The following is a 27978-nucleotide window of genomic DNA, read 5'->3' on the forward strand; positions in this document are numbered from 1 at the left end:
GTTTGTCCAAAGCCACCCATCACTGTCGTACTTTGTTCAGTCATCCCTGACATACAATAGCCCTCACAAAACTATAATGCCCATGAAAGAGAACATGATGTATTAAATTATTATAAATAAGTATGATGAAGTGAATGGCTATGTCCTATAATCATGATTTAAAAACTTTCCTGCTAAACTCTTTTTTTTTTTTAATAGAACCTTGATGTCTCAAATATAATTATTTTTGTATTTTGAAAGTCAAACAAAAAGTAAGGTATGTCTCAGCTATCAGACACTAACAATACTGACTGACTGCCTGGGTGATACCACTTTGCTGAGATTTCGTTCTTGAATTGGGCAAACGAGACTGTAGAAAATCTTGGATATATCAAGAGGGATATTTCATCCCTCCCCAACATGCAATTTTCTCACTTTCCACAACTATCAGATTTTTTCCTTCTTCTATTTACTTCATTGACCATCTGCAGAATGCTCCTAGCTATACTAAAAAGACAGCTGCTCACATTTTTGTAGGGACATCATAACATGCTGGTGTGGCACTTCAGTTTTAACTGGTGCCCTAAGATTTCATGGCCTAAACATTTAAGAAAATAGTAGGCAGAACAGTAATACAGAAATACAAGTACAGCATGCTCTTCATATTACACACACACCAATGTTTCATCTACTTAACCCACAGGCCATTCTTAAGGTAATAACATGCTACCTCAAGAGGCTAGGGTTTCATTACATATTTAAGGACTAACAGGTGTGCCCCTGTGGCTTGCCAAAATACTTCATGATGAACTGCAAAACTAATCTGTAAACTTGCTGCTCACCCCCTGGATCACACTGCACCTGGCTAGTGAAATGGCAATAACGGAGTTTATGCTTGGTCATCTCTGTTCCAGTGCTGCAAACCTCAAAGCATCAAGGCAGGTGGTTAATCTACACATTACTAGAAAGAAGTCTTATGACCCTGATGAAAGTGCATATTTAACATATTAAAAAAAAAAAAAAAAAGTAAACGTGCAAAAGAATACTCCTACTTTTTATTCCCATATAGCAGCACAGTACAACCTACCAAGAACATCAGGGTCACTATGCTCAGAAATTAATTAAGGTCAGATAAGCTTGCAAATGGTCACTGGGCCTTTTTTATTCTGGTCCTTGCAGACCTTTCACTTTCTGAAATGGGGTCTGAAGGAGCCATCAAAGGGCCCTTTGCCACCTGCCTCTCCTCAGTTCATTTGCCAATGGGGCCTTTATTCTCACAAATGTGCACCTGGTGAGACTGAAGCCTAATCGCATTTCCAACCACCTAAGCTACATAAAAGGGACGTCCTCCACTCCCCTCCTTTTGCTGTTTGATCCCTGGTTTGCCCACCATATGGTATTTCTAAATATAGGGTCTGTACAGATATAGTGTCTTCTATAAATAGATGGCAGTGATAGAATATGGAATTGAATGGAGTGAGAACTTCAGAGCCAGGCCTAACTCAGAGAGCATGGCAAGATTTTTACTTGGCCTAGTAAAAAAAAGGGCAGATTTATAGGTACCTATAGAAACCTAATTTTAAACCTAAGACAATGCTGCTTGAAAGGCTGAAGAAGTACAGACGAAGATGAAAAAAATCAGTGAGAACAACCCAGTAACGCTGCAGTTTTTCTCTATGGCCTGGACAAGAACAAGTAACAAGCTGCTTCCCCTGGAGTGACAGTGCCCGGAGCTGGGGGCTCTGGGCACAGCTGCGGTGAGGCAAACCCCTAATATTTATTTATTTTTATTTTCTCAACGTAAAGCCCCCAGCCTTTCAGGCCCGGCTGCAGCGACCGAGTAGCGTGAGAGATATCGCTACACAGCCCGACTGTGCCAGAGGGGCGAGGAAAGCTCCCCCGTCGGCCGGCCGGGCGCTACGAGGCGCCGGCAGGGGCAGGCAGCAGCTGCTGGGCAGGGCCAGGGCCAGCCCGGGGCCGCCTCTGGGCCGGGCCGAGGGAGGGAGAAGGAGGCGGAGAGCTCCGGGCATGGCGGCGCCCGGCGTGCTGCAGCGGAGCGTGGTGCTCCCCGCGGGCCGGCACAGCGCCTCCCTCATCTTCCTGCACGGCTCAGGTGGCTGCCTCCCTCCTTCCCTCTCCCCTCCCACCTTCCCTCTGCGGCGGGGCAGGGGCTCGGCGGGCGGGCCTGGTCACGGCGGGGCCGAAGGGCGAGGAAGAACCGTTCCGGGCGCTCGTGTCCCCGCGGCTGTGGCCTCGCCTTCCCCGCAGGGAGCCAGCACGCCGGGCCGGCCCGCAGAGGTGGCGTGCCCCCTGCTCTGCTGCGCCTGGTCATTCGGCCTCCTGCGAAGGATGGGGGCTCGGGCTGATGGCAGAGTATCGCTAGGTTCTTCTAAGGTTGATGGCAGAGTATCACTAGTTTCTTTTAATGTGTGCTTCTGCTGTGCACAGTGCCTCGTCAGCAGGTTGCCGGCCAGTGCCTTCTGGCCCCTGCCTCAGCCACATCGGTGAGCAGCCTGCGGGCAGGACCCACAGGGTTAACCGAAGGGTTAACAGAACCGTTAAATAGAGCAAAAAGTCTACGTAACAGAAAAAGTGGTCATAGGTCACAGATTAGTAGATACAAGGCCTTGGAAATTTGTTCTGTTGGCCTTTGTGCACGTGTCAAAGTGCTTAATTCCTTCCGTCTATCTCTAACCTTTGCTTTTTGCTAGTAATTATATCTAGTTTAACGAAGATGTAGGTGCTTATTAATTTTATTTCTATAATACAGATTATTTACGTTTTTCTCAAATCTTGTATGTTAAAAAATGAAAGTGAAAGGCTTGGTAAGATGTGTTCAGCCCTCTTGTTAACACTAATGCTTTTATGCTTGAGGAAATAATTTCCTCTCATGTTGGAAGAGTAAGGAAAGATTATGGTTAGAGGCTGATGCCACATGTGGTTAAAGTACTCTACAATTTTTCATTTTTGATATGATTTCAGTCATAGTATTTGCGAGGGAGAAGTACAAGGGTGCTTTTTTTTTGGTTTGGTTTAGCAATTCCGCAGAATAGAATTTAAAACAGAGGTGGCCACAGTGCCGCTGCTGTGGGCTGGCGTATGGAGCGGAATTGGTGCTTTCTGTACAGTACTGGTGATGGAAAGTGGCAGTCAGATGGCATGAATCCATAATGCTTTCTGCAGACAAAATGTAACAAGTGGAGAATGGAAATGCAAAATGGTAGAGAAAGACACTAGAAAATTCCCAGTGCTGTACGTCTAATTTTAAATAAAGGATCCATCCGTTTCATAGCACGGCAAGGAAGGCAAATAAATCAATCTTCTACTGTGCTAGATGTACAGTAACTTTATAGACTTCAGTGTATAACTTTGCATGTTGTAACATGCACTTACGTGTAAGTTTACAACTTTACTTGACAAATACAGAGACAAGATTTGAAAATTCAAGCTATATTTTGAAGGAAAGTAATTCATGTTTTACTTCAGAGGGGAGAAAAAGATAGTGTTACCGTTCGTTTATTTCAGGTTTGCAACAGATCTGACTGTGTTACTTGCCTATTACCAGTAAAGGTCGGAAGAACATAGTGTTGAAATCTACGAACAACTTGAAAGACAAGTTCTTTGGAAGTCTTCTGCTGTCTCCTCTCCCTCTCCTCAAAATCATGTTATTACTGAATCGAAATGCTTTACCTCTGCATACAAGTGCTTGCAGATTGCAGAGCCCTTGGACTATGGGGACTCTTGGCACACACAATGCCATAATCAATTTTTCTATTACTAACTGAACTTTGTTAACTTTTCGTTGACAAACTAGCTCAAGAACTGTAGATGCTTGTGCTGAAGTTGGCGAAGCTTAAGAAATGCGAGTAAATAATAAAAGATGTGTTCTGCATCATTAAGGAGTTTACAAAGACCTAAGTCCTAATCCTGCAACTGTTTGCATAGTTGCTTAGGTTTACTTTCATGAGGGTTGGTCCTGTGCAAGTGCTTGAAATGTGTAGATTTTCTTTGTAGTTGGAGGGGAAAAAAGAGTGTAAAAAAATTTTATTGATGCCTTCTTAAGAGAAACATTTGGGTTTCAACAGTGTCTTCTGAGAGGTTGTATTGGGACTTCAGACCTTACAACTCGTGTGAGGAAAGTGCTTGTGTTCAGGAGCATCCAGTTAGAGATTTAAATTTGATTTTTACAGTTTAAAATAGCATAGAGTAAGATCTGTGTTGGTTTGCAGACCCTATTGTTTAATTGCCACTTGGAATACTTAGGTCAAACAGAGTTTCGTAGGCTGTATGTGCTCAACCGAAAAAAAAATGCTGGGCTTAGATCCTTCTTGCTTTCCTTTTTTTTATTTCTGAAAATGTATTGTAAATGTAAATAAGTCTCTAAATTTTCTGTGAATGGTAAAGCAAGAGAAAACCTTCACTGGGGAATTTTAATCACTTTAGGAATAAATTGGTATATTCATGTGTCATTGTTTGGAATAAGCCATGCAAGGTGGCAGTAAGCCTGGATTAGGACAATACTTTTTCTTGTGCCGTGGGTGTGTTATTGAATACAGTGAGTTTTAAAGTCAACCTGACCAATCTGAGATAAAGTAATGGAGCAGACTAACTCTGATGTATATTTGTTCACAAGGAACACGTGCAGCATTTGAGTTCTTGTATATCTGTTCATTGCCCTTCAGTCAATAGGGGTTTTGTCTATATGCTGAGTTGATAAGACCAGGAAAAAAGCACGCTGAGAATCAGATCTCAACTAGTCTTCAAATGGAACTGTTGGATTAATGTTTTTGAGCAGCCTGCAAGATATTTTAATTCAAACTCCCAACTATTCATAAAAGTGTTCAAGATATGAATGTCTGATACTTTGCTTAAAGCTTATGTATAATACTAGCATAATTAAATGTGAAGGTCTTCCTTATTGCTTGACTAAATTTTGAAGTGGATTAATATAAAATGCTGTAGTAAAAAATGATCCATTTTTTCTAAGGGAAGCAGCAGGTTTTCTAACTCACTTTTTAAAATGTTCACTGGTATGTTTTGTTTGTTTCTGTTACCAGCAAATAAGGTAAGTTGCAAGTAAGACACAAAGCCTTGTGGCCTGATTAGGAGGTACACTGGACTGGTATACACTGGATGTAGTAAAGTATTTGTTAAGCTTAAGCTGTTGAGACTCCTAAAGAGTCTGTTTCTGGGAATCTTTGAGTCCATCTTCATTGTGAAAGCAATAGAGGTTATTAAAGAATATATATATATAAATATACAATGTCAAATATATTTACACTACATTTCAAAATTAGATCTGATTTTTAAATCACAAAGTTAATCCTTCAAATTGTTATAGTTTTTCTTCTAAATGCACAGGATAATTCTTATTGTATGCTTCATTGTGATACAGGTGATACTGGCCAAGGAGCAAGAACATGGATAAAACAAATCTTGAATCAAGACATGGCTTTCCAGCATATAAAAGTAATTTATCCAACAGCTCCTGCCAGGTATTGCACAGTATATTTTAACAGTATGATTAAATTACTGTAGTCCAGTACTGTAAAATATGCTTTTAAATATTGGTACAGATTGTGGTAATATTTCCTTCTTTCTTAGTCTATGCTTTTTGACAAAAATCAGCGCTCAACAGTGCATTGCTGTCCTGCATTGGTAATGCTGAATGGTTAAGACTTCACATAAGTCACAGTTTCTAATTCACTTTCAAATGTTGTCCTCGTAGCCTCTTTCCACATCCTTGGTGCATGTAGAAGATACTCCAGTGTGTGTTGTAATGGTATTACAGAGCTGTATTCTGGGTCACTGTCCTACCTATTTTAACTTCCGTAAATTAACCACTAAAATACTTTTTTGTATTTAATGCCAAGCTTCAGTCCTTATTGGTGGTTGATCTTTGTGACAAGTACGATATGAAAGATCTTCAGCTACTGGAGGAAGGACTGGGAATTTAAAATTACACGTTTCCTTTACTTTGCGTCAGACGCAACTTTTTAAAAGAGAATTGTGTTCAATGGTCGCTGTAGGTAAAATCTTGTTAGGTGACATTTGTCATAGTGGTATACTAGAAATAGAGATAAAAATATATACTCCTGTCAATTTGGAAGCTAAGGAGGTTAACCAGAAAAGGCCAGAATTTGGGTACCTACCTTCATATTTAGCAACCTAAAGACTTGCCTTTATATTTCAAGGATGTTTAATTTTTCTTAGTATCAGTCCATTTTTTAAGGTGTCTTTGGGCCAAGGTTATGTCTCCTTTAAAGATAACAGGACTTAAGTTTCAATCTGAATTTGTTCTGAAGTGTGGTTGGATGCTGAAAGGGAAGGGAAATTGTGACATTCTACATGGACTTTCAAGGTACAGAGGTTTGAAAGAAAAAAAATCTTGGAGGGTATAAACAAGTATAATAGTAGATTTTGTCTGGCACTCACTAATATGTTAAAAGCCTTTCCTTGACCATGTATTTTTGTGATCTACTTAGGCAGGAAAAGCCATTAAGAGACTGTGTGAATATACTCACTGTAACAAAAATCAAGCCCATGAGAAGTTTTTGAACCAGTGTATCTGGGGTTAGTAGGTAGTAGATATGACTGTCTGTAAATAATGTGATCATTAGCTCATTGACAGGCTAAAGTGATGGCTAGAGTTTTCAGTATTGTATCAAACATGCTGATGGGCTCCGCTTCTTCCCAATCAACAGCAAGTACAGGAGAAATGCTGAGGCTTTGCTTCCTTATGAAATTCTTTCTTCACATGCTATGTGTAGCCAAAGCATCTCAGACCGTGTCTGTTAGGCCAGTGCTTCACTTTTCCATCCTACTGCAATTTTGAGGTCCAGTATTTTTCTGTTTTTTGGATAACCACGTATATAAAGTATGTATTAATAACCAGTAAGATCAGAGTCAAATGAATGGCATTTGGGGGAATTTGTTTTTATCATAAGGCTTTGGTTTTATTTAATTTGGTAAAGGGATGGGAAGAAATATATGGTTGTAATTGCAAGATCTGAGTAATAGTTAACTTTTTTTAATCTGAGGCCATTCTTACTCATTTCTAGAGCAGATTGAAGTTGTTTAGGATTTGATTCAGAAGTGTTTCATAGCAAAACTGTGAGCAGTTTTGTATTCAAAGAAAAAAGTACACACACAGTTTGGCAATATGAAGTATGCTTAGGAATATTGATGTAGAACCCTCTGTTGCTGATAAGCACTGTTAGCTGACATAGTGAAATAAAACAGAAATCCTTAATATGATAATGTTTGCCACTGTTCACAGCAATGAAGTGAAATTTGTGAAGGTATGGATTACTGGTGGAAACAGAAGTAACAAGCCTTTGCAGACCCTTTCAATGTTGTTTTGGTATTCAAGTTCAAAACACACTATGCTTTTTGGAATGTTTGCAATGTTTGCTCTCCTTCTGTCCACAGAAAAGAAAAACAAGGCCTAGAACATCCAAACTTGAATAGCAACCAGTAAAATAATTTTATCTGCATTAGCCACTTGAATATATGCTCTGATCTTGTGTGTATGTGTAAATATATATACACATGCACATACACAAAACATATATGTTTTGACAAGAATGCTAAATGCTTCTGGCATCACAGGAGAATTAAGTGTCCTTGATAATGATACCCACAGGTGTACAGATAATGCTGAAGAAAGTTCTAATCCAGCCTTTGAACATGTGGAAATAAAGAGTGGTGCTGGTAAAAAGCTACAGGGATGAGGGGGATGGTAAACCTGCCACTGCATTGTCAATTTTAGGAGCACAGTGCAAAGCTTGCCAGCAGGTTTTTACACTCATGATGAAATCAAAGAGAAGCTTGAAGTTAAGCAAGATGTGGGATTGCTTGGCTAATAGGATCTTCTGGCAAAATGCTGCTTATGTGGATGTAGTTCATAGCCTGTAAGCTCCTGTCTTTTCCAGCATAGCTTACCACATACATGTTGAACACTCTCAAAGTATCTATGCCAGTAAAAGCAGGTTTGATGATACAACTGCAGTGTTACAGGCTCTCACAGGATAAAGTGCGGGTCAGAAATACCTCTTCACAATTCTTACTGATACAATTCTGCTGATAGGTAGATCTGTAGACTTGGCCTTATATGCTCTTCAGCACATAAAAAAGAGTTCTGAAAAGCAGTGGAATTCAAATTTTTCAATGAAGCATTATATTTTTTTGTTCTTTGTGGAGGGTGGATTGATTTTGTTTCAATTTATGTAGATTTTATCTCCAGTGCTGATACATGTGTTTTTCATTTATTACTGCAGCATCAGATGTTCAGGCGTGTTTTGATTCAAAAGTCAATACATTTGAAAATTATTTTGGAAAACCATCCCAGCATGTAATCTAGAAGAATTCTAAAACATGTTTTCTGCTTGATTAGCATTGATTTCAGCAAACACTGTAGAGGGTACTTTCCTTATATGGGTACAAGCACTAGAACAGTTCTGAACTACATTTTATAAAAAATATTTTGTACTGTTCTCCGTAGGTCTCTGTAAAATGCTCTAGACCTTTTTATAAAAGCTTGCTTTTATTTGATCAATCACTTATATAATATACAGGGTCTATGTAGAGAATAAGCACTCCCCCAAACAGGTAAAATGTGTGCAGCATTTTCACGCTTTCTCCATCACTTTGGAGTGTTTTAAGTGTCTCAAACTTGCCTGTTTCCTGACTGAAAATAACAATGTAGTTAGAAACTGTGCAGCTGTTTTAATAGCAAATCACAGTAAAATAAATTCTTGCGGTTAAGAGCATGCTTGAATAATACACAGATCTGAAGACTCAGTGTGATGCAGCAAGAGTAGCAGCACCTGAAAGTGCAGTATGTTTGGAAATTAAATACCTGAAGGTGGTACATGCAGATTTTGTTCAAATGTCTTGCTTTACAAACTTGAATTTTAAGATTATTCTTCTTAGAGAGGGTTTTTACTTTCTCTGTAATATAGGCAACTGGGATACTGAAAATGAGAAGTTTTTATTTTAGTAGATTGCTCTTTCAGCTTTAGCTTTCTTTCAAGACCAGTACTAACACGCCGGTGCAATGTGCTAAAGACAACAGAATTGGTATTTCCTCTCCCTTGTAATGCTAGTGCATATCTCCTAATTAAAAAGCAGAATCTCAACTTGTAGACCTAGTATCTGATGCAATCCTTAAAGCCACGTCTACAGTCACAGTTTTAAAGGAAAGGGTTTCCTTTTTCCTTTTTTTATTTGGGTCAGGATGGTTACAGCTTTAAATACTGTTTCAGCTGCTATGCCTGTGACTTAAACATTAGGTTTCTATTGAGTTTCTAAATCAGAACTGAATACCACCCAATTTACCCTTTTTTTAATAGAAAGTGATAGTTTAAATTGGCATTGCAGGAGCTAATGTGGTAAAGTTAAAACCATTTAGGCTCCATTTGTTTTAATAAGTATACCTTACCTTCTATAATTCCCTTAAAAAATCTAGGTCAAAGATTCTTTGCGTTGTCTAGCATTCCATTCTGACAGTCCTCTTCTGCAAGTCAGAGAGTAAACTATAAATACTGCTCAGGCTATTTTGTGGATCTTTTTGACATTCACTCAACATACCTTTCTATGGCCAATATGTCTCTGCAGAGTTTGTCTATTTTTTCAATATATTCTAATTTCCGTTGTCTGTAACTATGTAGCTGCTCTGAGCTTCTCCGTATTGTATGCATTGGTCTCCATCCTTTTACCTAGGTTCGCATCTTTGCTCTGCTCACGGGTGGAAATGAGTTTCATCTCATCACAGTCCCCATTTGGCTATATTGCAAAACCACCAGACAGTTTGGCACCATTCAGCTGCATTGGCAGTCTCTCCTTGTGAGAGGCCTAGGATTGGAAAAGCAGCAGGGGTACTGCAGGTCAGACTTGAGATGGATTGGCAGAGCCGCAATGGGGAGCGTGCATGGTGCCTATCATAGTATGTTTGGCTCAAGCAAATGTTATTAATCCTTCACTTTTGTGAGCCCTAACCTCATTCATAAATTTAACACAAAGACGTCTTTTTAGAAGTGGAATTTTGAGGGACAAGTGAAAAGGGTTTTGGTTTGTATTATGGGGTAGCTCTTTCTTCTCCTCCTAAGCAGAAATTTATCATATTCTGTATAATAATGATGAAAGCATGCATGGATAAACTTCATATTTTCCTTTTATTGCTCCTCTTCCATTAGCTGAGGAAAACGTGTATATACTAAATACTATGTGGAATGCAATAAGCTCTTGTCAGAGATGCTTTAATAGTGCTTGAGGGAGACAAGGGAAAACCTACTGGCAATAATCTAGGATTATTAATCCTTTTAACTACATCACACTCTTAAACATCCTTTTGCTTTTCTTCCCTAAACCACTTTCCAATGCTGAAGAACTGGAGATAGTCTTTTACATATAGGCCCTCCATCAAGCAGTTGTGGGATTCTAAGTTGTCACCCTGTACTATTGCTTTACAGTCTTTTTAGAGTTTTAAGCATCTTGTGCTTAGCTAATGTCATACATCCATCTTCAGTGTTCTTTGCCACCAGCTTGTGAAGGGATACTGTTCTGAAAACTAAAATATCTTTCAAACCCCTTAATGGAGAACTGAATCAGATCAGAGCCTTGGTTTGCCTCTTGCAATTTTCTTTCAGTGAATTTATGAAGCAGCCACAGGTAATGTGGGAAAGGTAATTTATGGCGTACTCAACCACAATGTTATTGCTGTTTCTCTGATATGTACAAATCCACAAGTGACCACCCCTACACCTGGGGAAAAAAATCTGATACATATGCTGGGATTACCATACCACAAAGTTTCACTGGTAAGCTGTGCTGAGCCTCAGATTTAGCGTAAAGTACAATTTGGATTAGATCTTTGCATAATGCTTCTGATTTGAATAAGTGGATTCTCTGCCTTCCCCCTATCTTTTTCTAATTCATTTTTTGATTCAAGTAGACAGTGGGAATCAAAAGCAGAATTATGAACCAGGTTTTCTGTTGCAGACTGGGGAGTAAACTTGCTTTCATTGGAAAAACTGCCATCAGTTTTAACAGAGTCAAGACTTGCTTCTAGAACTTGAGTAACCTGGCAATGTGCTCTGTAGATTTTCTTGAAGGCATGTGTAGACTTCTAAAAGACAACATTACAAAGTCTTATGTGACTCTGTGCTTCCTAACTGAAAGGAGATGGATTTGGGAAGGAAGCAAAATTAAAGATTTCAGAAATTTTAACATGTCTTCCTTTATGTGAATCTTGAAGCCTAACTTCATGATAAATTCCCAATTCTGTCTGACATCTCAGGAAGTTCTGTCTGGAACTTCAAGAAAGTTGTAAGCCATCACCAGTGGTTTGGGGTTTGTATTAGCAGGGTGATCGTAGTGCTGAATGTAAAGGCAGTGATATATTTTTTCATTAGGAGGAAGAGTTGGGGGAAGAATACTTACTGTTTATCAAGGTGCTGTCTCATGTTTCTTATTCAAAGCAGCTAGTTTTCTTGCTGTTGTATCCTTTTAGGTCTTAATGTTTGACAGGGACAGTGATTTATTGGTTAACAAACAAAACACATTTAGTTTTATTTGAATTGCTATGTTAATAACATTTTGGAGATGGAGTTTTGTATGCCTTTAGATCTGAATTTGAACCTTGTGTGGCGTTACTTGGTTCCTGTCCACTTCTGTTAAGATTACTTCAAATTATTTGACACAATTCTAAACATGGTTAGGCCTCTGTGTTTCACGTAAGTGGAAGAAGATGGAGGCATTACTGCTTGCTTTCGTTACATTTTCATCATTGGTACATAACTTACATTAGCAGAAGCTTACCTATCTTTAATTTGTGAAAACATGAATGATTTGTGTTACTTAGGAACTTTGCAGTGAAACCAACAGTGAAGATCACCTCTGTATTTGAATATATGCTTAAAAGATTAAAAGGTTGACAAATACAGAGTTTTACAGCATATGTTTTCCTTTTAAGACATTCAGATGTTAGGTATGTAGGATCTTCCTGAAACTGCATTCTCATGTTCAGTCCTTCAAGAAGTGTACTCATAAGGCAAGCATTATAGATGCTTACTAACCCTTTAAAATGCTTACACACCCTTGAAAAAGACCTGTGAAGTAGTAAGAAAAAATGGCCTGGAGCAAGTGTTAGGAAGCATTTTAAAGATTCTTTTCCAGAGGGAACCTGCCTGCAGTTTCTAAATGCTGTTAGCCGTGTCTCCCTTCCATCATCTTATCTCAGTTAGAGAGTTAGTGCAACTTCTAGGAAGTTGTTTTAAACATCTCTTAAAATTGGGAACAATTTGGGAAGTTGGATATATCTGGAAGAAGGACTCGTGATTTTTGTTTTCTGATATCTTGAATCCTTTGTGTGCTCCAGGGGCCTAATAAGCAAGGGAAAAACACATCCTTCAAAAAAAATGAACAAAGTCTGGGGTGTGGGCAGGGCTATATATTTGTATTCAGAGTTTCCAAAGCATGTGGTTTAGGGGCACAGAGCTTTATTTTTCAATACCATTTAAAAAGAGAATAAGTGAGGCACACAAAAAAATGCATTAGGACTAGTGTTTCAAGTTTCGATTGAAATTAGGAAAGTAAAAAAAAATAAAATAAAATAAAAATAAAAAATCCAAACTTAAAATGACCATTTGGCCTGATACTGTCTATAACTGACATAACTGACCATGCCGTGCTTAATTGGAGACTTCACTCCAGGCTTATTTCTTTGCATTAGTGTGTTTTAGTCCAGCCTCTTGTGTCAGTGTTACATAGGGAATTTTTTTCTTTTGTGGTTTAATTGTATGAAGAAATTTTGTGCTGTATTCTTGGAGCTGTACAGATGGTTCCATGCCAAACATATTTGTTTACCGTGGTAATGTCTGAGTTGTAGTGTGCCAACTAATAAAGGGATTTATTTAAGGAACAAGGTGAATGACTAAAACAGATGTGCCAGTTGGGTGAACCATTAAAAGAATCTTACTTCTCAGCTTTATGTAAAAGTTATTTTTAATGCATTTCTGAGAAATCAAGAGTGGTTGCAAGGATGTTTTTGAGACAGCTGAAAGAGTCTTGCCTGTTTGCTTGGGGGTCTTTTCCTGTGGGATTAAGACACATTAGCCTTTGAAGAATTTGCAAAGACAGAAAGGTAAAAGTCCTGAGGTTTGACTTCTGATCAAGTGTTATAATCTCATCATGGACTTTGTCCTGATTCTAAATTGTCTTTCAGTTATGGGGAAGTACATTTTAATATTTTTGTAGTCTATTTCCTTTATTTAAGGCAAAATATGTATCAATTATATGGAAATCATGGGTTGACCTTCTGTACTAATACTAAAACCTTACACATCTCTTCTAACATATATGTAAGTTACTCTGGTTTTACAAGAAAATAAAGCATTCTGGCTCTAGCTGCTAAGTGTTTTTACCAGGACTGATGTAAAAGTGTTTGAGAAACCTAAACCATGAATTAAGTGCTGTTTGCTGAAGTGCTTAGTCTGTTGTACATCAGATCATCCAAGTGACTTTCAGAAACTCCATGGACTCTACTGTTGGTAATTTTGGCTGGAACGGCTCCTCTTAGAAACTGATAAACTTAGGTAAATTAGAAACTTGTAATCAGAAACTTGTAATCTTGTTTCTTAGGTGTTGATGAATTCATTTGGGAAGAGTCCTAGATACAGTCTTAATGCTAGGAAAGTAAAACAGTTTTTTCATTTATCTTCAGCTTGTTGGGTGTATGAAATATTTCCACTGAATTTCCTTTACTTTAATAGTTACCTTTTTTAGTGGAGAAGTAAGGGATAATTTAAAAAGTACTTGTTAATTCTAGTGCTTAAGTAAAGGTTTAGTTTCAAATTAAGCGAATGAGGGACAACTTAAGGTGTGCTCTGTACTAAAGTTGACCACATACATGTGTGCCATTTTGAGTAACAATGGATTGTTTCAGTTTTTACGTACTTTTCACTGAGACTGTGTTCAAATAGATGAAACAGTGTAGTGTGTGTACCTGTCTGCTGTTCATTGCCTCTTTCTTTATGCTTGGTTCATCAGCTTTTGTCATGAATCTTACATATTACATGTTCATAGCACCTGGCAGAAGAAAATCTGCATTCTCATTTTAGACCTGTGTGACTGAGCAATACAAAAAGTCATCAACCTCTTGTACGCTTCTGCTAGTGGAAGCATTTGTGTGTTTGGAATAGACATTTCCATATATGAAACATCTCTGGTATTAATAAAAGCAGAATTTGTTCCTTCATTAGGAATAATTGAAATAGTGGCTTTCTCATTTTAGGCTAGTTGTGGTTTTGTTTAATCCTAATACTGAAAAAAAGCAAGAGAGCACAGAAGTCAATGTTAGCTTTTCAGTGGGTTCTCATCCAGACAAATTTATCAAAGGCTGTCTGTTTTTAGGCAAATCTGATCTGTAATCTGATCTGAACTCATCTGAGCTTAAGTAAAAAAAAAAATGTGCCAGCTGATTAAACATTGCAATTAAGGATTTTAGGGGGCTTGGTTTTGAGCTGAAGCATCGAACTCAAAGCACTGTGTTTGGTATTAAATTGTGGAACTGTTGCAAGGCACTTAGATCACCTTTCCTGGGATTTCAGAGCTCAATTAATCTTCTTTATTTAAAAACAAAGAAAAGGCTGCTTTAAATTGTACCTTTCATGGTTATCTGAGGTTTGGGCAGCAAGTTAAAGAATCTAAAATACCAATCTGACAACACAGTATTATGGAAGGAAAAAATATTGTGCCTTTAATTTGTCTGCACACCAAGCAATACCTCCATGGCATTTATTTCAGTTACTTTTGAGGTAGTTGCCTCATGAAGGTGAGGATGGCTGTATTTATTTAAGAAAAAAAATTAACAGAAGGAAGAATTTTTCTGTAAATACATGGAGGTTCACCCTCCGTGTATTTACAGAAAGTAGCCCTCTCCTGTTAATTTCAACAAAAATAAGACAACTGGATCACATAAAGCTAGATCCTTCAAAATTGTCTTGTTGAGCAGTTATTTCAGTCTGTCCTGTTCCCAGGTAAATTTCAACCCAAGCTTTGTTTAGGATTAGGAACCTCTTGACAGGATTATGATTGAAAGTGTTTAGCTCAACTAATGAACCTTGACATTGAACTGACTGAAACTTGCATCTTATAGTTGCCAAATGTCGTCTTCACTCTTGAAGGATGATAGTGTTTTGAGTGCTGGAAAATATGAAGTGATTGAATTAGAGCTGAAAGAGGTTCCTTCTCTCCTTTGTTGGGCGGATAGTGAATTGTTTTTATTTATCAGTTATGTGGACCACTTTGATCTTGCGCTTTGTTAATCATTTGTTTCTTTTCCTTCCACCACTCTAGGCCATATACACCCATGAAAGGAGTGTTTTCCACTGTGTGGTTTGACAGGTATAAGATCTCTAATGACTGTCCAGAACACATTGAAAGCATTGACTCTATGTGTCGGGGACTTACAGACTTGATCAATGATGAGATTAAAAATGGCATCGCAAAGAATAGGATACTAATAGGTAAGACTGTTTTTTAGAAAGTGTTTATTTTAATCCTTCTAATTGAGATCATCTACTTTGAAATTATTCTGCCCTGAACTCACATGAGCATGTCTTGCTTCTGTTGAACAACCCCTTCAGCAGCCAGTCCTCAAGGATATTAAATAGTTATTTAAACTTGTATCAGATGGTGAATGAGGCTAACTGCAAGCAGTACCCTCAAAAATGTAACTTGAAACTGTTTTTATTGTAAATTATAATTTGTCGTCGTGATTTAAAACATAGAGTGAGCAGTGCTTTACTTGAAACAGTGAAAAATGTATACCTCTTACCTTTTGCCCTCTTCAAGGATGGAAAAGCATACTTTCCCAAAGCAGCTTGTATTTTGGAGAATGCAGAAGTAGCATATAAATAATCATGGACTTTTTCTTACTGCTCTAAACATTTTGGTTTAAGCTAATTCATGGGGAAACAAGTCTCATGTTACACCACTAAAGATTAACACTTGATAACAAATGATGTGTTAGCTGTCATATTTCATGTCTGTCTTCCTGCCCCTCTTAATTTCCACAGGTTTCCAGCAGCCTTCACAGTAGTTCTATGAAATAGGTAGTGGAGTGTTGAGGCCAAAGAAGTAGCGTGCGTGAGAGAGGGAATGAGAATTCAGGAGTCTTTGGCTCAGTATCCCATTCCTAGACCACAAACTATTTCAGGTTAGGGAAAAAACTCTTAATGTGGGAACTTTTAAATTTATGGTCAACTGAGTCATGCCATCAAGCTCCTGCATGGTGGAGCCACTACCATTCAGCCTACGTGTTTTCTTGGTCCAGCCCTATGTTGCTCTTTGAAGGCCTCTGTTTACTTTCCCTTTCTGGCTTGTTGCCCTGGCTGCTGAATGCATTGTTTTGGATGACTGTCAGCACACTCTTTGATCTGTCTTTCCTGTATTATACCTGATGGCTTGGAAACAGCTGAAGAAGCACAGGTGCTTTTTTGTAGGGTGAGCTGGGAGATGTTCTGTTTACAGATCCAATTTGCTACTAGGCTTTTCTCCTTTCTCTGTAGCCCTCAAAATCAGTAGTATTGAGACTGCAGAGTATGAAAGGTTTTTTTTGCAAGTTGTAAACAGAGTAAGGAAGCTGATATGCGCCAGTTGTTTCAGCATGTCTTTGGAAGTCCCTCTCTCTGCATACTTGCATGCCTCCTCTGTGAGGGAAAAAAAAAGTATTGATACCTTCTTTGTTCTTAAGAACATTGGTTTCAGGCTTCTAGAGTAAGGTACTGTTTCCTTGCCTCTGTTACAGATGTTGCTTCCATACAGTTGAATCTTATTTTTATGTAACAAACAAAATAAGGCAGTCCTGAATTAGCTCCAGCCAAAGTGCAGAAAGGAATCTGTTTAAAAAAAAAAATTGTCTAGTGGAAAATGAGTTGTCACATGGCTGCACAAGATTGTGCTCTTCAGTGGGAACTTTGTGCTTTCTCTGTGCTGGTTTTAATGACTAGCCATCATGGGATCCAATGGAGAATGAAGCTGAACAGATCCTGTGAGGTTTCTGTGCATAAAGGTTGGTTTAAATATCAGAGTCAGCATAATGTGACATCCTTGGTTGTTTTAGGTGGGACTATTATGTAAATAGTTTCCCAGATTCTGGCATTGTTTCTTAGAGGAAATCAATTCCTGTAAAGGCACCCAGCAGCCTTATAACATTTTTCATCAACAGAGAATGTGAGGCCACTGTTTATGAAGATGTATTCAGTCCCTCTGCACCAAATTATAAAGCCCATAATGATACATGTCTTACAGAAGGTACAAACAAAATAGCTTAGAAGGGGACTGGAGGACACGGACAAAAGTCTGTGAAGAGCAGTGGGGGTCCTTTTCAGGTAAGTCACAGAATCTGAGAACAGTTGCATAAGCAGGGAGCCACAGAGAATGAGATGGTTATTAAATGGTTAAGGAGAACTGGGTTGTAGGACAGGCTATTTTGCAATATGTGGGAGTTTTAATGAGTGGAAAGAAAACAAAGTAAGTATGAGGAGGGTAACAAGATTGAAGGTTATGGTTTTATATGGAATAGTGGACTAGAAATTACAGGCTGAGGATGAGTGTAAGATATTGTTAGATGAGGGCGAGCTAGGTGTTGGGCAAGCAGGAAGGTGGGCAGCTGCTGACAGCTCTGAGGTGTGGGATAAGAAGGCAAGATCTGAGGGAGCACTGCGTAAAGGAGAGCGAGTGGGATGAGAGGGGAAGCAGGGGCAGGCACTTGAGCAGTGGAAAATGAGAAGCCCAGCACCTGGTGTTCTGGGGGATGATTGTCCTTCTGGAGTCATTCAAACTTTCCACCAGGCTGAAGACTATGGGTACAGTAAGATCATGTGTTCTGAGAAAAATTACAGCCTGTGCTGTTTGGGTAGCACAGTTAGCTCTGAAATCCAGAAGCAGCTGCCTGTAGAGCTGAACCCTAAACCTGAGGATGGAGTCTGGTTGTGTCATGCCCCTCATTTTCTATATCAATAAAAACATTGCAGCAACCTTGTTTTTAACAGCTGTACTGTGAATCTGCTTCTAAAGAATTAATGCACTGGAGATAAAGTATTATTAAAACCTGCAAGTAAATTCACTGTACCAACCAGCTTATAGTGGCATGTGGCTCATCTACCCCTTCTTTTTTCCTGACAGTTTGTGTTGCTTTCCCCCTAATACAGAGGTCTTTGGATAGAAGTGGACTTCTGGTTCATTGAGGTTTTTATTCCCCTGACCTTGTAGGGGGAAGGAAGGAAAACTGTTACTGAAGTATTAATTATTCAAAAATAATATCATCCTCTGAATTTGATAATGGAAGTCACTTCCCTTGTCACTTCCTTTGATGTTACTCTTAGTGGTCTTCCTGGCTAAAGCACTTGCAAATAACTCTGTAAGTAGTTTATATTGACTTTGGAGATAAGAATATGATGAAGTTTGTCAAATTATGACACTTGGACCTTATTAAAAACGGAATGTAGTTCTATATAAATGTCTAAATTCATTACTAAATTAGTTAAGCAAATAAACACATTTTGAAATGTGGGATAATCATTTCATTTTCTACTTAAAGCTGAGTTGTTTTTTGGGGGGTGATGGGTCTTTTTGTCTATTTCTTTTCTTTTTTTTTTACCACTTCCATTGTGATAGTGTGTAAAAATACAGAAATAGCCACTTCTCATTTGGAGCATACTGATTCTGCTCAATTTGGTCAACTACATTTCAGTGAAAGGCCGTCCTTTTGTTCTCTGTTCTTGTTTTAGTACTTCTTTCCTTCTTTTACAGGTCACTTTTTGTATAGTGTAGAAATGCTGATCCAAGCATGTTGGGCTTTGCCACCTGTAGTCACTTGTGTAAGCAGCCAGTGAAAATAAACTTTCAGCAACAGTCCTGTAGATTTGACTGTATGCCAAAAATCACATGCATGATTCCTAACCCCTTGTACTGTAACAATAACACAAGACACACAACCACTTTTGTTTATTGCTAGACTTCTTACATAGCTACTGAACCATGGTGGAAGTAACATGAAAGTTCTGTGCCTCTGTGTGTGTAAATATTAGCGTTTCCATCTGTGTGTGTGTGTGAGAATGGGATGGGGAGGAAATAACTTGGCTTTGACATCCCGGAGAAAGAGGATACTGTAAATATGGTGGGAAGATGAAAATTCAACAGTGAATCATTAAAACACTGGGCAAACTACTTCACCTACAATCTTGGTATTTTATGATTTTGGCCTTGAAAGCTTTGGGTGTCATCTCATCTTGTATCTTCTGTCTTTATTAGGGAAATGTTGTCTTTCATTTAGAGGGACTTAATACCTTGCTCTCATAGAGTAAATTTTTGGTTTCGCATTACCATTTGTCACTACAGTTCAAATGAGATTTCTTTCTGTACCACCCATTACATGGCTTTGTGGCTTACCTACATTATGCTGATGAGGTCCTGGGCTCAATGCAGTACTGTTAGTCTATCTCACCCATAATATCAGAAAACTTAACATTAATTTTCAGTGCTTCAGAGTAAATTTGCATTGCTTATTGATGCACCTAAAAATGAGAGGCTTTGAAAGGTGGCAACATATCAATTTTGATATGCAGTGTGAATGACATTTCACATATGAATGACATAGTTTCTGTTCTGTGATCAGTTTAAAAACATGAATACTTCTTGTACTGTGAGCACAAAGAATAGGCTGTTTTCGTCCTCTTTCCATGTTACACAGTTACAGGTTGTTACAATCACCCTGCTTGCTTTTCAGTTTTAAACCTTTCCTAGTAGACCATATTTCCTACTGCTCTAGTCATTCTTCTTTGTCTCCTTTGGGCCGTTTTCAGCATATCTATACCTTCCTAGAAATACCACCATAGATCAGATGCAGAGTTTCATCCAAGGTCTTTTAAGGCTGAGATGACTGGAAATGGTTTCTTGCTTAGTTCAGTCCTTTTTTTCCTAGCACTCTGACATCTTATATGTAAGACTTGTGATGCAGTAGAATCTCCAGTTGACTTATTTTTAAGGAAAAGAAGTCAATTGGAGGTTTATGTAGTTGTGTAGATAACCTTGCAGTTTGCCCAGAAGTGGTACTTTGCACTTCTGCATATCCTTCAGGCATTTTTTCATTTCTTCAGTGCCATATAAGATTCTCATTGTCTCCAGTATTGGTTGTACATTTCTCAGCTTGATGTCATTTGCAAATATAATAGGGTGGTTCTTGACACTTTTCATTGTGACACCATCACTATCTCCCCTCTGAATGTAGTTATCCTATCCATTTTATACCTTTACTCATTTCCCCTGTTTTACAAAATATAAACATTTTAGCTGCAAGCAATGCAGCAAATAGTTGCTAGAGATTTGGTTATTTGAATCATAGGTGGTACTTCCTGCAAAGAAACAGAAAATGTTCTATTTTTAAGGAAGGAGTTGAAAAGAGGGAGGATTAGTATTCAGGATGAGTTTGTTAGTGCATCAGTTTGCATGGAAGAAGCAAAGGTATGAGATGAAAATATGGAAGGAAGTAGTGAGCAAAGCTGAGGCATAAATGACAGGAGGTGTTGCAAAGGAAGTTTTCTAAGTTTATTTTTTAATGTAAGTTTAACAATGGGGAAACTTTTCTTTAACAGAATGGCTTGTTTGATCTTACTAGATTTTCTCTTCAGTGACTGGCACTGATGTTAGACCATGTTTATACTTAAAAGGTGGTGAATATCTTTTCCTTGCTGTGCTCACACCTAACTTTTTCCTCTCTTCTTTCATTTTGACTTGCCCCCAGATGTACTCCTCTTCTGTACCTCATGCATACTAAGTTAGGACTTCTCGTGTTGGGAGCAAATTTGGTTTTGGAGTATTGTCATGCGTCTTTCTCCATCCTGCTGGTTATAGCCTGACTGCTAAAAGAAGAGGTACTCACAGCAGAGCACCATAAAACCACATAAGGGCTATGGGGGTCTGCACTTGTAGATATTTCAGAACTCATGCTCAATATTAAAAGTGCCCATAAAAATGTCAGGTAAGTATTGCAGCAGGACTCTGTCATTCTTAGAAACAATCATGAACACACATGAGGTGTAGATAGAGCAGTAAGAGCAATACTTTGATAGAGTAATATATGTAAAAATTAATTTGAGACTTTTCACAATTCCTATTTTTTTCTGTTGCTAAAAAAAATTATCATTCTTAGGTACACGTATTGAATTCCCCTCTACCACCTGTTTCAGTTGAAAAAATGCATAATTGGATTGTAGTTTTATTGTGAAATGATGCATTAGAAACTATCGTATACTTTTTACAAGAAAGCAGTAAAACTTGTGCCACTTAAACACACATTTAAAAGCTTGTTCTGTTTTCTGGGGAGAAGGTTGAATAGCAAATTTATTCATGTTCCTAACAAGAGGAAGTGGCTGATGCAGTCAAGGGAAGTTGCCTTTGTTGTTGTAAAGACACCGAGTAACAAACAGAGTAACACTTCTAGCAGGGGTTAAACCATTCATTTCAGTTCTGCTAGTGTGTAAGATTTGGTAAAGTTTCACAGATAGGTTAAAAGGAGAAAATTGCTGCTCTGAGGAAATTCACTTGAGACAAAGTACATGTTGAAGCACTTACACAGGAGCAGTGTTCTGGGAGTTCTGTAGAGAAGGGAATTTGATGTTCCACTGGCATTTTTTTACTCTTCTGTTATTCATATATGAGCACTGTTAAATGTATATAATACTTCCATTCACATGCGAAAAAGGAAGGTCAGAACAGAAAGCTTCTTTGCAGATGATGTGTAGAACAAGGTTTTGCTGTTACCATTAATAGAAGGTAAATCACAGAAAGTCCCTAGGGAGAGCAGAAAGTAAACTGAAATGTAGCTTTAGGAAAAAAATCGTGATAATAAACTGATTAAAGCAACTCTAAGTTAAAATCTCAAAAAAAGAAAGGAGAAATTGAGAATGAAAAATGGTGGGAAAATGGAAAGAAAGTTAGGTAAGAGTATGTAATGTATTGTGATGATAACAGAATGGGCAAAGGCAATTTCTAACTGCTGGTGTAGCCTCAGAACAGAAGTTAACTTTCTCTGCTTGCACTGTGCTGGCACAGGCTCTGTGGCATCCAACTCTTGCCACTTTGTTACCAAAGCTGTACTGACAAATTTGGAGAAATTCAGGGAAGATGAAAGACAACTATTGGAGAGAAACAAAGGAAGAAATGTTGCTTAAAATAAACACTCCAAGATGAACCCCCTACGCACAAGCCTGTATCCTTATCTTATAAAAGCCTGAGGCATAGCTATTCCTCTTCCTCTTGATGCGGTGCTGTGCAATGTGCTCGAAGTGATCCTGCTTGGTGGGGGGTTACTCCTCTTCAGGGGTCCCTTCCAACCTCAACAATTCTGTGATTCTGTGCTGTAACAAAGCAGTTTCTGCCTCTGCAAAAGTAACTCATGCAAGATTTCAAGTTTTGTCTCTGCAAGCAGAAGATCTGTACCCTATGCAGGTGGCAGAATTCATGCACTAAATATGATTAATAATGAAGATTGCTTCCTGCCACTGTGATTTCTACTGTTGAAAAACAGCTGTGATTACTTTTTTTAAAAATTATGCTGGAAAGACCTGAAAAGTGACATGGTTTGGTGTTTCATAAATCCATAATCATTATTTGTAATAAAGTGACTAAAGCATCCTGGAAGGTGTTGATGATAGCTTCCTTTTCCAAATGATAGAGAAGTCAATGAGGAGAGGTGCTATCTTGGACCTCATTATCACCAACAAGAACAGGCTGGTGGGGAATGTGAAGCTCAAGGGCAGCCTTGGCTGCAGTAACCATGAAATGATTTTACTGAATTGAGTCCATTTTGTATGCACTTATGTTTTAGCCTGTGCATAAACCTCCTTTGTAATGCAGGAAAGTTAATGCAAATGGCTAATTGCTTTCCTGAAATGGAAGGAGAAATAATACTATTAGATCACTGCTCCTGCACATTATAGATCCAATCTTTATTTTAACTCCTAAGCAATAATCACAGACCTCTTTAAAAATAGATAAGGGGTGGAAAAATGGAAAATACGCACAGTTTTTGTGTGAAACATTTGTAAATTTTGAACTTTGTGTACAGCCTTTGTTCTCTTAGCATATAGGTTTGTCTTGAAGGGTCTTGCTGCGTTTTGCCAATTCCCATTTGAAATGTAGTGTCATTTTTGATCTGAACTTATTACAGTCTGCTTAGCAATGCTGTAAGGTTTCAGTATTTATTATACTGAAACCATCAGTGTACATAAGTACATTTGTACTTTTGTGTTGCTTATGTTCTGTCACTTCCTACATTATTTCATGTAGTATCTGTACTGTTTTTATCTTAATCTGAAATTTGAATTCCGTAGAAGTAACCAAATGAACATGCCTTTTTTGTGTTATGTCAAACTTACACTGTAGTGCTTCTTGTAAATGAAAGATTTTGCCTCCAACTGCAAATGCTTATCCAAATTGTTGTTTCTGAAGTATTTACAATATGGCGTCTGCTCAGAGATTGTTGTGTCAAGTGATAAAATTCAGGTTTTCCCCTAGAAAACCAAATTCAAAGAGCTATTCCTATGTATTACATTTTCTCATAGTAGTATAAGCCACATGAAAGCACCATTACCTAATATTTTTCTAAACAGAAGGTGACTGCATTGTCAAAGACTGCTGGTGAGTAATTGCAGATAGAGTTGCCAGATTGTGACTAACTGGGTACAAAATTTTAGATTAAATCATTTACAAACTAGTAATGAGTTTTCAATACAAACTTTTTCTTTATTGTATTCTGAAACACTTAAAATGGGTTTTATTTATGTATGGAGAATATTTGTAAACAAATGCAAAAGGATCTCTTACAGTGTAAGTGCCTGGGTGGGAAAGGTACAGCATTATTCAGAATGATCAAAAGGAAATGAACAAGTAAAAGACTGGATTCCACAGAAGAGGATAAAGAAAAATTCAGCTCAGGACAGGTTATTTATGTAATAACTGTGTAACTTGCTTTGTTTTTATATACTTTCTCGGAATCTGTGTTTTTCTCTTTGAATGCGGGGTCAATGGTGTAATTTTTGTGGTTACTCTGAGTCTTGTGCAATTGTTTTTTCATTTTCACTGTCAAATTCTTATACATGTGACAGAACATATCTGGTAGGAAATGATGATGCAGGTGAAAGGCTTGCAGTAGTATATTTGATCTTTTTGTGAAGACGGGTTTCTCCAAAATTTCAGGTGATGAGGGCTATGCGAGGTTTCTAAAGTGTGCTTTGCATTTGTTTATTCATGCTTGTTCCTTCTTTTCCTTAACAACCTATGTTTCTGAACTGCCATTGGGCACTTAGACACATTGCTTTTAACTTTAAACTAAAGATTGATTCAAAGAATAAACAGCAGGTCTGTCTTTATTTACCAAAGATAAATATCGGTGTTACATCGGTGTTATTAGCTCTCCAGTGCATAGCTACAGAGTGTATCACCTGGTTTGAGGATACAGCTCTCCAAATCGATTTGAGGACTGTGTTTACAAAGGAAGGCTAGACTACAGTTTTCCCAGCTGTGTATTCTACTTTCTCCCTAAGATTCAGGTTCTGTAAGTCATGAAAATTCAGTTACAGTTGTGGCAATATTCATTTTGAAGACTACAAGGTGACAGCAGAAACAAAAATTCAATAGAAATTCTGATAACAAAATGATCAGCAATGAAAAAATACTGTTGTGTGGGAGAAAAATCACTTTGTCTGGATTAGTCTAATGATTGTAGGAAAAATTCTTACATAAGTCAAGCTAAATCTTCCAGTCATGGTGCAGGATGGACTGTGAGCTTGAAGGGTCTCAGACCTGGTGGGACCTGGAGTTAAACATGCTGGAAGATTACCTATTAGGGACTGTGTTGCCTTTACCACACTAGTAATTGCAGAGTGCAGCATTTTCTGCCTCTGAACCTGCACCAGGGACTTGTTGTGTGATCCCAGGATCCAGTGAAGTGTCCAAGTTGCTTGGTGTCAGTGGGCTCAGTTTCAGTGCTGCATAGGCACTGATTCCTTTGGCTGGGCTTTTGTCTAGCAGCCGTGTGAAACTTCTGCATAGGACAGCACTAAGTCAACCCATGGGAGTTTGTACAGTCATTTCAAATGAGCTGTGCTCATTTTGAAGTCTCCTTTTGATCACTCCAGAAAGGTAACAAGCCAAAATGGTTGGATATTTTGTCTGCTACTTTTGTATGTATCTTTCAATCTCTAAATTCATGTCTTGTGTGTGAAAAGGTCTGTGCACAGAATTTTGCAACTGATTAACACCAGTTAACAGCCTGGCACAAACCAATTATATCACCAATACTTGTATGTTACAGCTTGCTCTGAGTTACAGTCACAGCTGTTCTGCCAATTGTCATCTGTATTCTGAAGATGTTTTAGCAAGCCAGTCATTCTTCCTGCTAGTAATTATCTGGATATAGTCAATATAATATCCTACGTACTGTGTCCTTGTGAAGTAACGCACTTGGTCTGGATTTCTTTCCTTTCCTAATGAGTAAACGTTTGTCATGTAAAAAAACATCCCTGAGGAATCCTCACATGAGGAATTGGTGCAGCTTAAGAGACCACTGGAACACAGAAGGCCGTTAATTCAGAGATCTTGTTAGAACTCGGGTGGGGTATGTTGCTAATTTTCCCTATTATCTATCCTAAGGAGTAACAATAAAAAAAGACTTCAAACTCTGTGTGATAGTCTAGTGATGTGAATGTTTATCAGTTATGTACAATAGTAAAAGATCTTTCATGCATTAATGATATTAGCCTAAGGGGAAAATAAGTTGCATTAAAAAACGGAGAATTCTGTTTAAAGATTTTGCTATGTTAACATCACAGAATATATAGCCATGGCACTCAAGTACCTGGTGGGGACCATACAGAAAACACCTTCTAAAGTAGTGTTTTGGCCAATTTTTTTCCTAGTAATGACTCTTTAGCAGTTCTTTAGCTGCCCACTCAATTCTTAATTGAATCATGTTTTGATTAAGATTGTAATAATCTTCCTGTTATTCAAAATGGTTTTCAGTTGCATTGTGTATAAAAGATAAAAGTCTGAAGATAAAAATAATCAAACTGGACACTGGGTTATAAATACATAGTAAAATCTAATCTTTGTTTCTTTTGTTGCATTGTAGGAGGCTTTTCAATGGGAGGTGGAATGGCAATGCATTTAGCATATAGGTTTCATCAAGATCTGGCAGGAGTCTTTGCGCTGTCTAGTTTTCTCAATAAAGACTCTGCTGTTTACCAGGTGAGTATGTGAAAAGCTTTTACAGAAATATTGCTTAGCTAAAAGAAAAGCATGATAATTAAAAAATAGTGTTTTTCATCTGAGGCAATAGATTAATATTCTAAACTTAAAACATTTCCTGGAAGTAGATAAGGGTATTAGGGAGACAAGGCTTTAAAATTATCCTTGATGTTGCTTTTTGCACAGACAGAACAACTACTGTGTTCAGAGTAAGTCAGTGTAGAAGACAGATTAACAAATTAAATGCTTTGCACGTTGTCATTAGGTATTACAGTCCCTGTAGATGTAAATATACTGTGAAAATTTGTGGTGAATTAAAACACTCATGGGCTCCACCTGCTGTCTTGAATTTTTTCTGTTTCTCTTATTTGGAGAGGGACATAGCCCTAAATGTAAACCTTATAATTTGTCAAGAGGTAACACATGGGAATTTGAAGTGCAGTTTTTTCCAATTATATCTCCTTGTTTGCTTTTGTAGACAGTATATGCACACTAAAAGGCAGATAAGTAAATGAAATGCTATGTGAATTGTCACCATGTAATTGTAACTACTCTTTGAAAAATTGTAGTGATGTGTCTAACAGTGTTTCTTCTCCATCTAGACTTTGAAAAGAAATGAAAGCGTCCTTCCAGAATTATTTCAGTGTCATGGAACTGCGGATGAATTAGTTCTCTACTCTTGGGGTGAAGAAACCAACAAGATGTTAAAGTCACTGGGAGTATCAACATCCCTTCATACTTTTCCAAACCTTAACCATGAGTTAAACAGAACTGAAATAGAAAAACTAAAAACCTGGATTCTAAAGAAATTGCCCATTGAAGAAGCAGAGACAAATGAATAAAAGATGCAGCTTTCATATACTTTCTGATGTTTCTGGGTTTAATATCATATATACTATAAGCACACCTTCAGGTAAACACTTATATTCCATACACTTCACTTAAGTAATGACATGATGGTGCTGACTATTAAAACTCACTTTATCATATGGGTTTCTCTTTCTGTTTTGCCCGGTTTTTGAAGACGCGTCCATGTCAGTCTATGGGACATAATGACTGATAATATTAAAAACATTCTTAAATAATAAAACAATATTCAGGAAGTAACCCTCTGCATTTCTGCAGTTCTCTTTTTGTGTTCTGAAGTGGAAAAATGTGCAGTGGTATGGTTGTCTTCACTGGCAAGACAGCGGACCAAAGGACAGTCATTAAAATAATGGACCTTTACCTGTCAAAATACAATTTGCATTAGTTAACTTAGAATGGTATGTGCTTGTGTTATATTTTTAAAAGTCACAAGTAGAAGTGTCTAGCTATACCACTGACTCTTGGTATTACCTGCTATCATTGTGGTGTTTACAGATCGAGTTTTATGTGAGCTAACTGAGGTCTGTGTGGCTTACCATGTAGTTTAAAAAAAAAAAGCCATGATTATTGTTAAGATACTGTTTTTGAAGAAATCATTCTTTGGGCACTGTTCCTGTAGAAACTTATTTTTGCCAGTAGTTTCACTTTGGCTTTCAAGATCACATTTTTAAATTAAAAGATGAGGATACTTGACTTCTCCATGAACATTTAAAAGAGTTGTAAATAATGGTTGTGGTATAAAGAAACCTTGTATCCATTTTAATCGTGGATGATTCATCTCTGTGTCAGTTTGATAAATTAACTCAGAGTATAAATATCTAT

General features: G+C 37.9%; 1 protein-coding gene and 1 long non-coding RNA gene across 5 annotated transcripts; both read left to right on the forward strand.

The window, feature by feature from the left end:
* Positions 1–1338: 1338 nt before the first annotated feature.
* LYPLAL1 (lysophospholipase like 1) lies at positions 1339–27971 on the forward strand. Of its 4 annotated transcripts, none has more exons than XM_080586583.1 (5): positions 1339–1392; positions 5375–5474; positions 15337–15506; positions 26174–26289; positions 26892–27971. In XM_080586583.1, exons 2-5 carry the CDS (start codon positions 5428–5430, stop codon positions 27129–27131), a joined length of 573 nt encoding a protein of 190 aa, XP_080442709.1. In that variant the 5' UTR covers positions 1339–1392; positions 5375–5427; the 3' UTR covers positions 27132–27971. The 4 variants fall into 4 exon arrangements, with proteins under 4 accessions (XP_080442709.1, XP_080442711.1, XP_080442710.1 ...); XM_080586585.1 differs by lacking the exon at positions 1339–1392 and adding an exon at positions 1411–1741; XM_080586584.1 differs by lacking the exon at positions 1339–1392 and adding an exon at positions 1411–1736.
* LOC308192698 lies at positions 15513–22006 on the forward strand. Its single transcript, XR_013949023.1, has 2 exons — positions 15513–17372; positions 20786–22006. It is a non-coding gene; the product is annotated as an uncharacterized lncRNA (long non-coding RNA).
* Positions 27972–27978: the final 7 nt, after the last annotated feature.

This window comes from Anser brachyrhynchus, assembly GCF_964034855.1.
Source record: "Anser brachyrhynchus genome assembly, chromosome: 3".
Taxonomy (NCBI): Eukaryota; Metazoa; Chordata; class Aves; order Anseriformes; family Anatidae; genus Anser; species Anser brachyrhynchus.

What these genes read in the sequence shown, in the direction of transcription:
- LYPLAL1 (XM_080586582.1), top strand. Translation starts at nt 2,008, where the DNA reads ATGGCGGCGCCCGGCGTGCTGCAGCGGAGCGTGGTGCTCCCCGCGGGC. An exon ending in CATCTTCCTGCACGGCTCAG is followed by an intron (nt 2,093 to 5,374) that starts GTGGCTGCCTCC and finishes ATTGTGATACAG; the next exon opens with GTGATACTGGCCAAGGAGCA. An exon ending in AAGACTCTGCTGTTTACCAG is followed by an intron (nt 26,290 to 26,891) that starts GTGAGTATGTGA and finishes TTCTCCATCTAG; the next exon opens with ACTTTGAAAAGAAATGAAAG.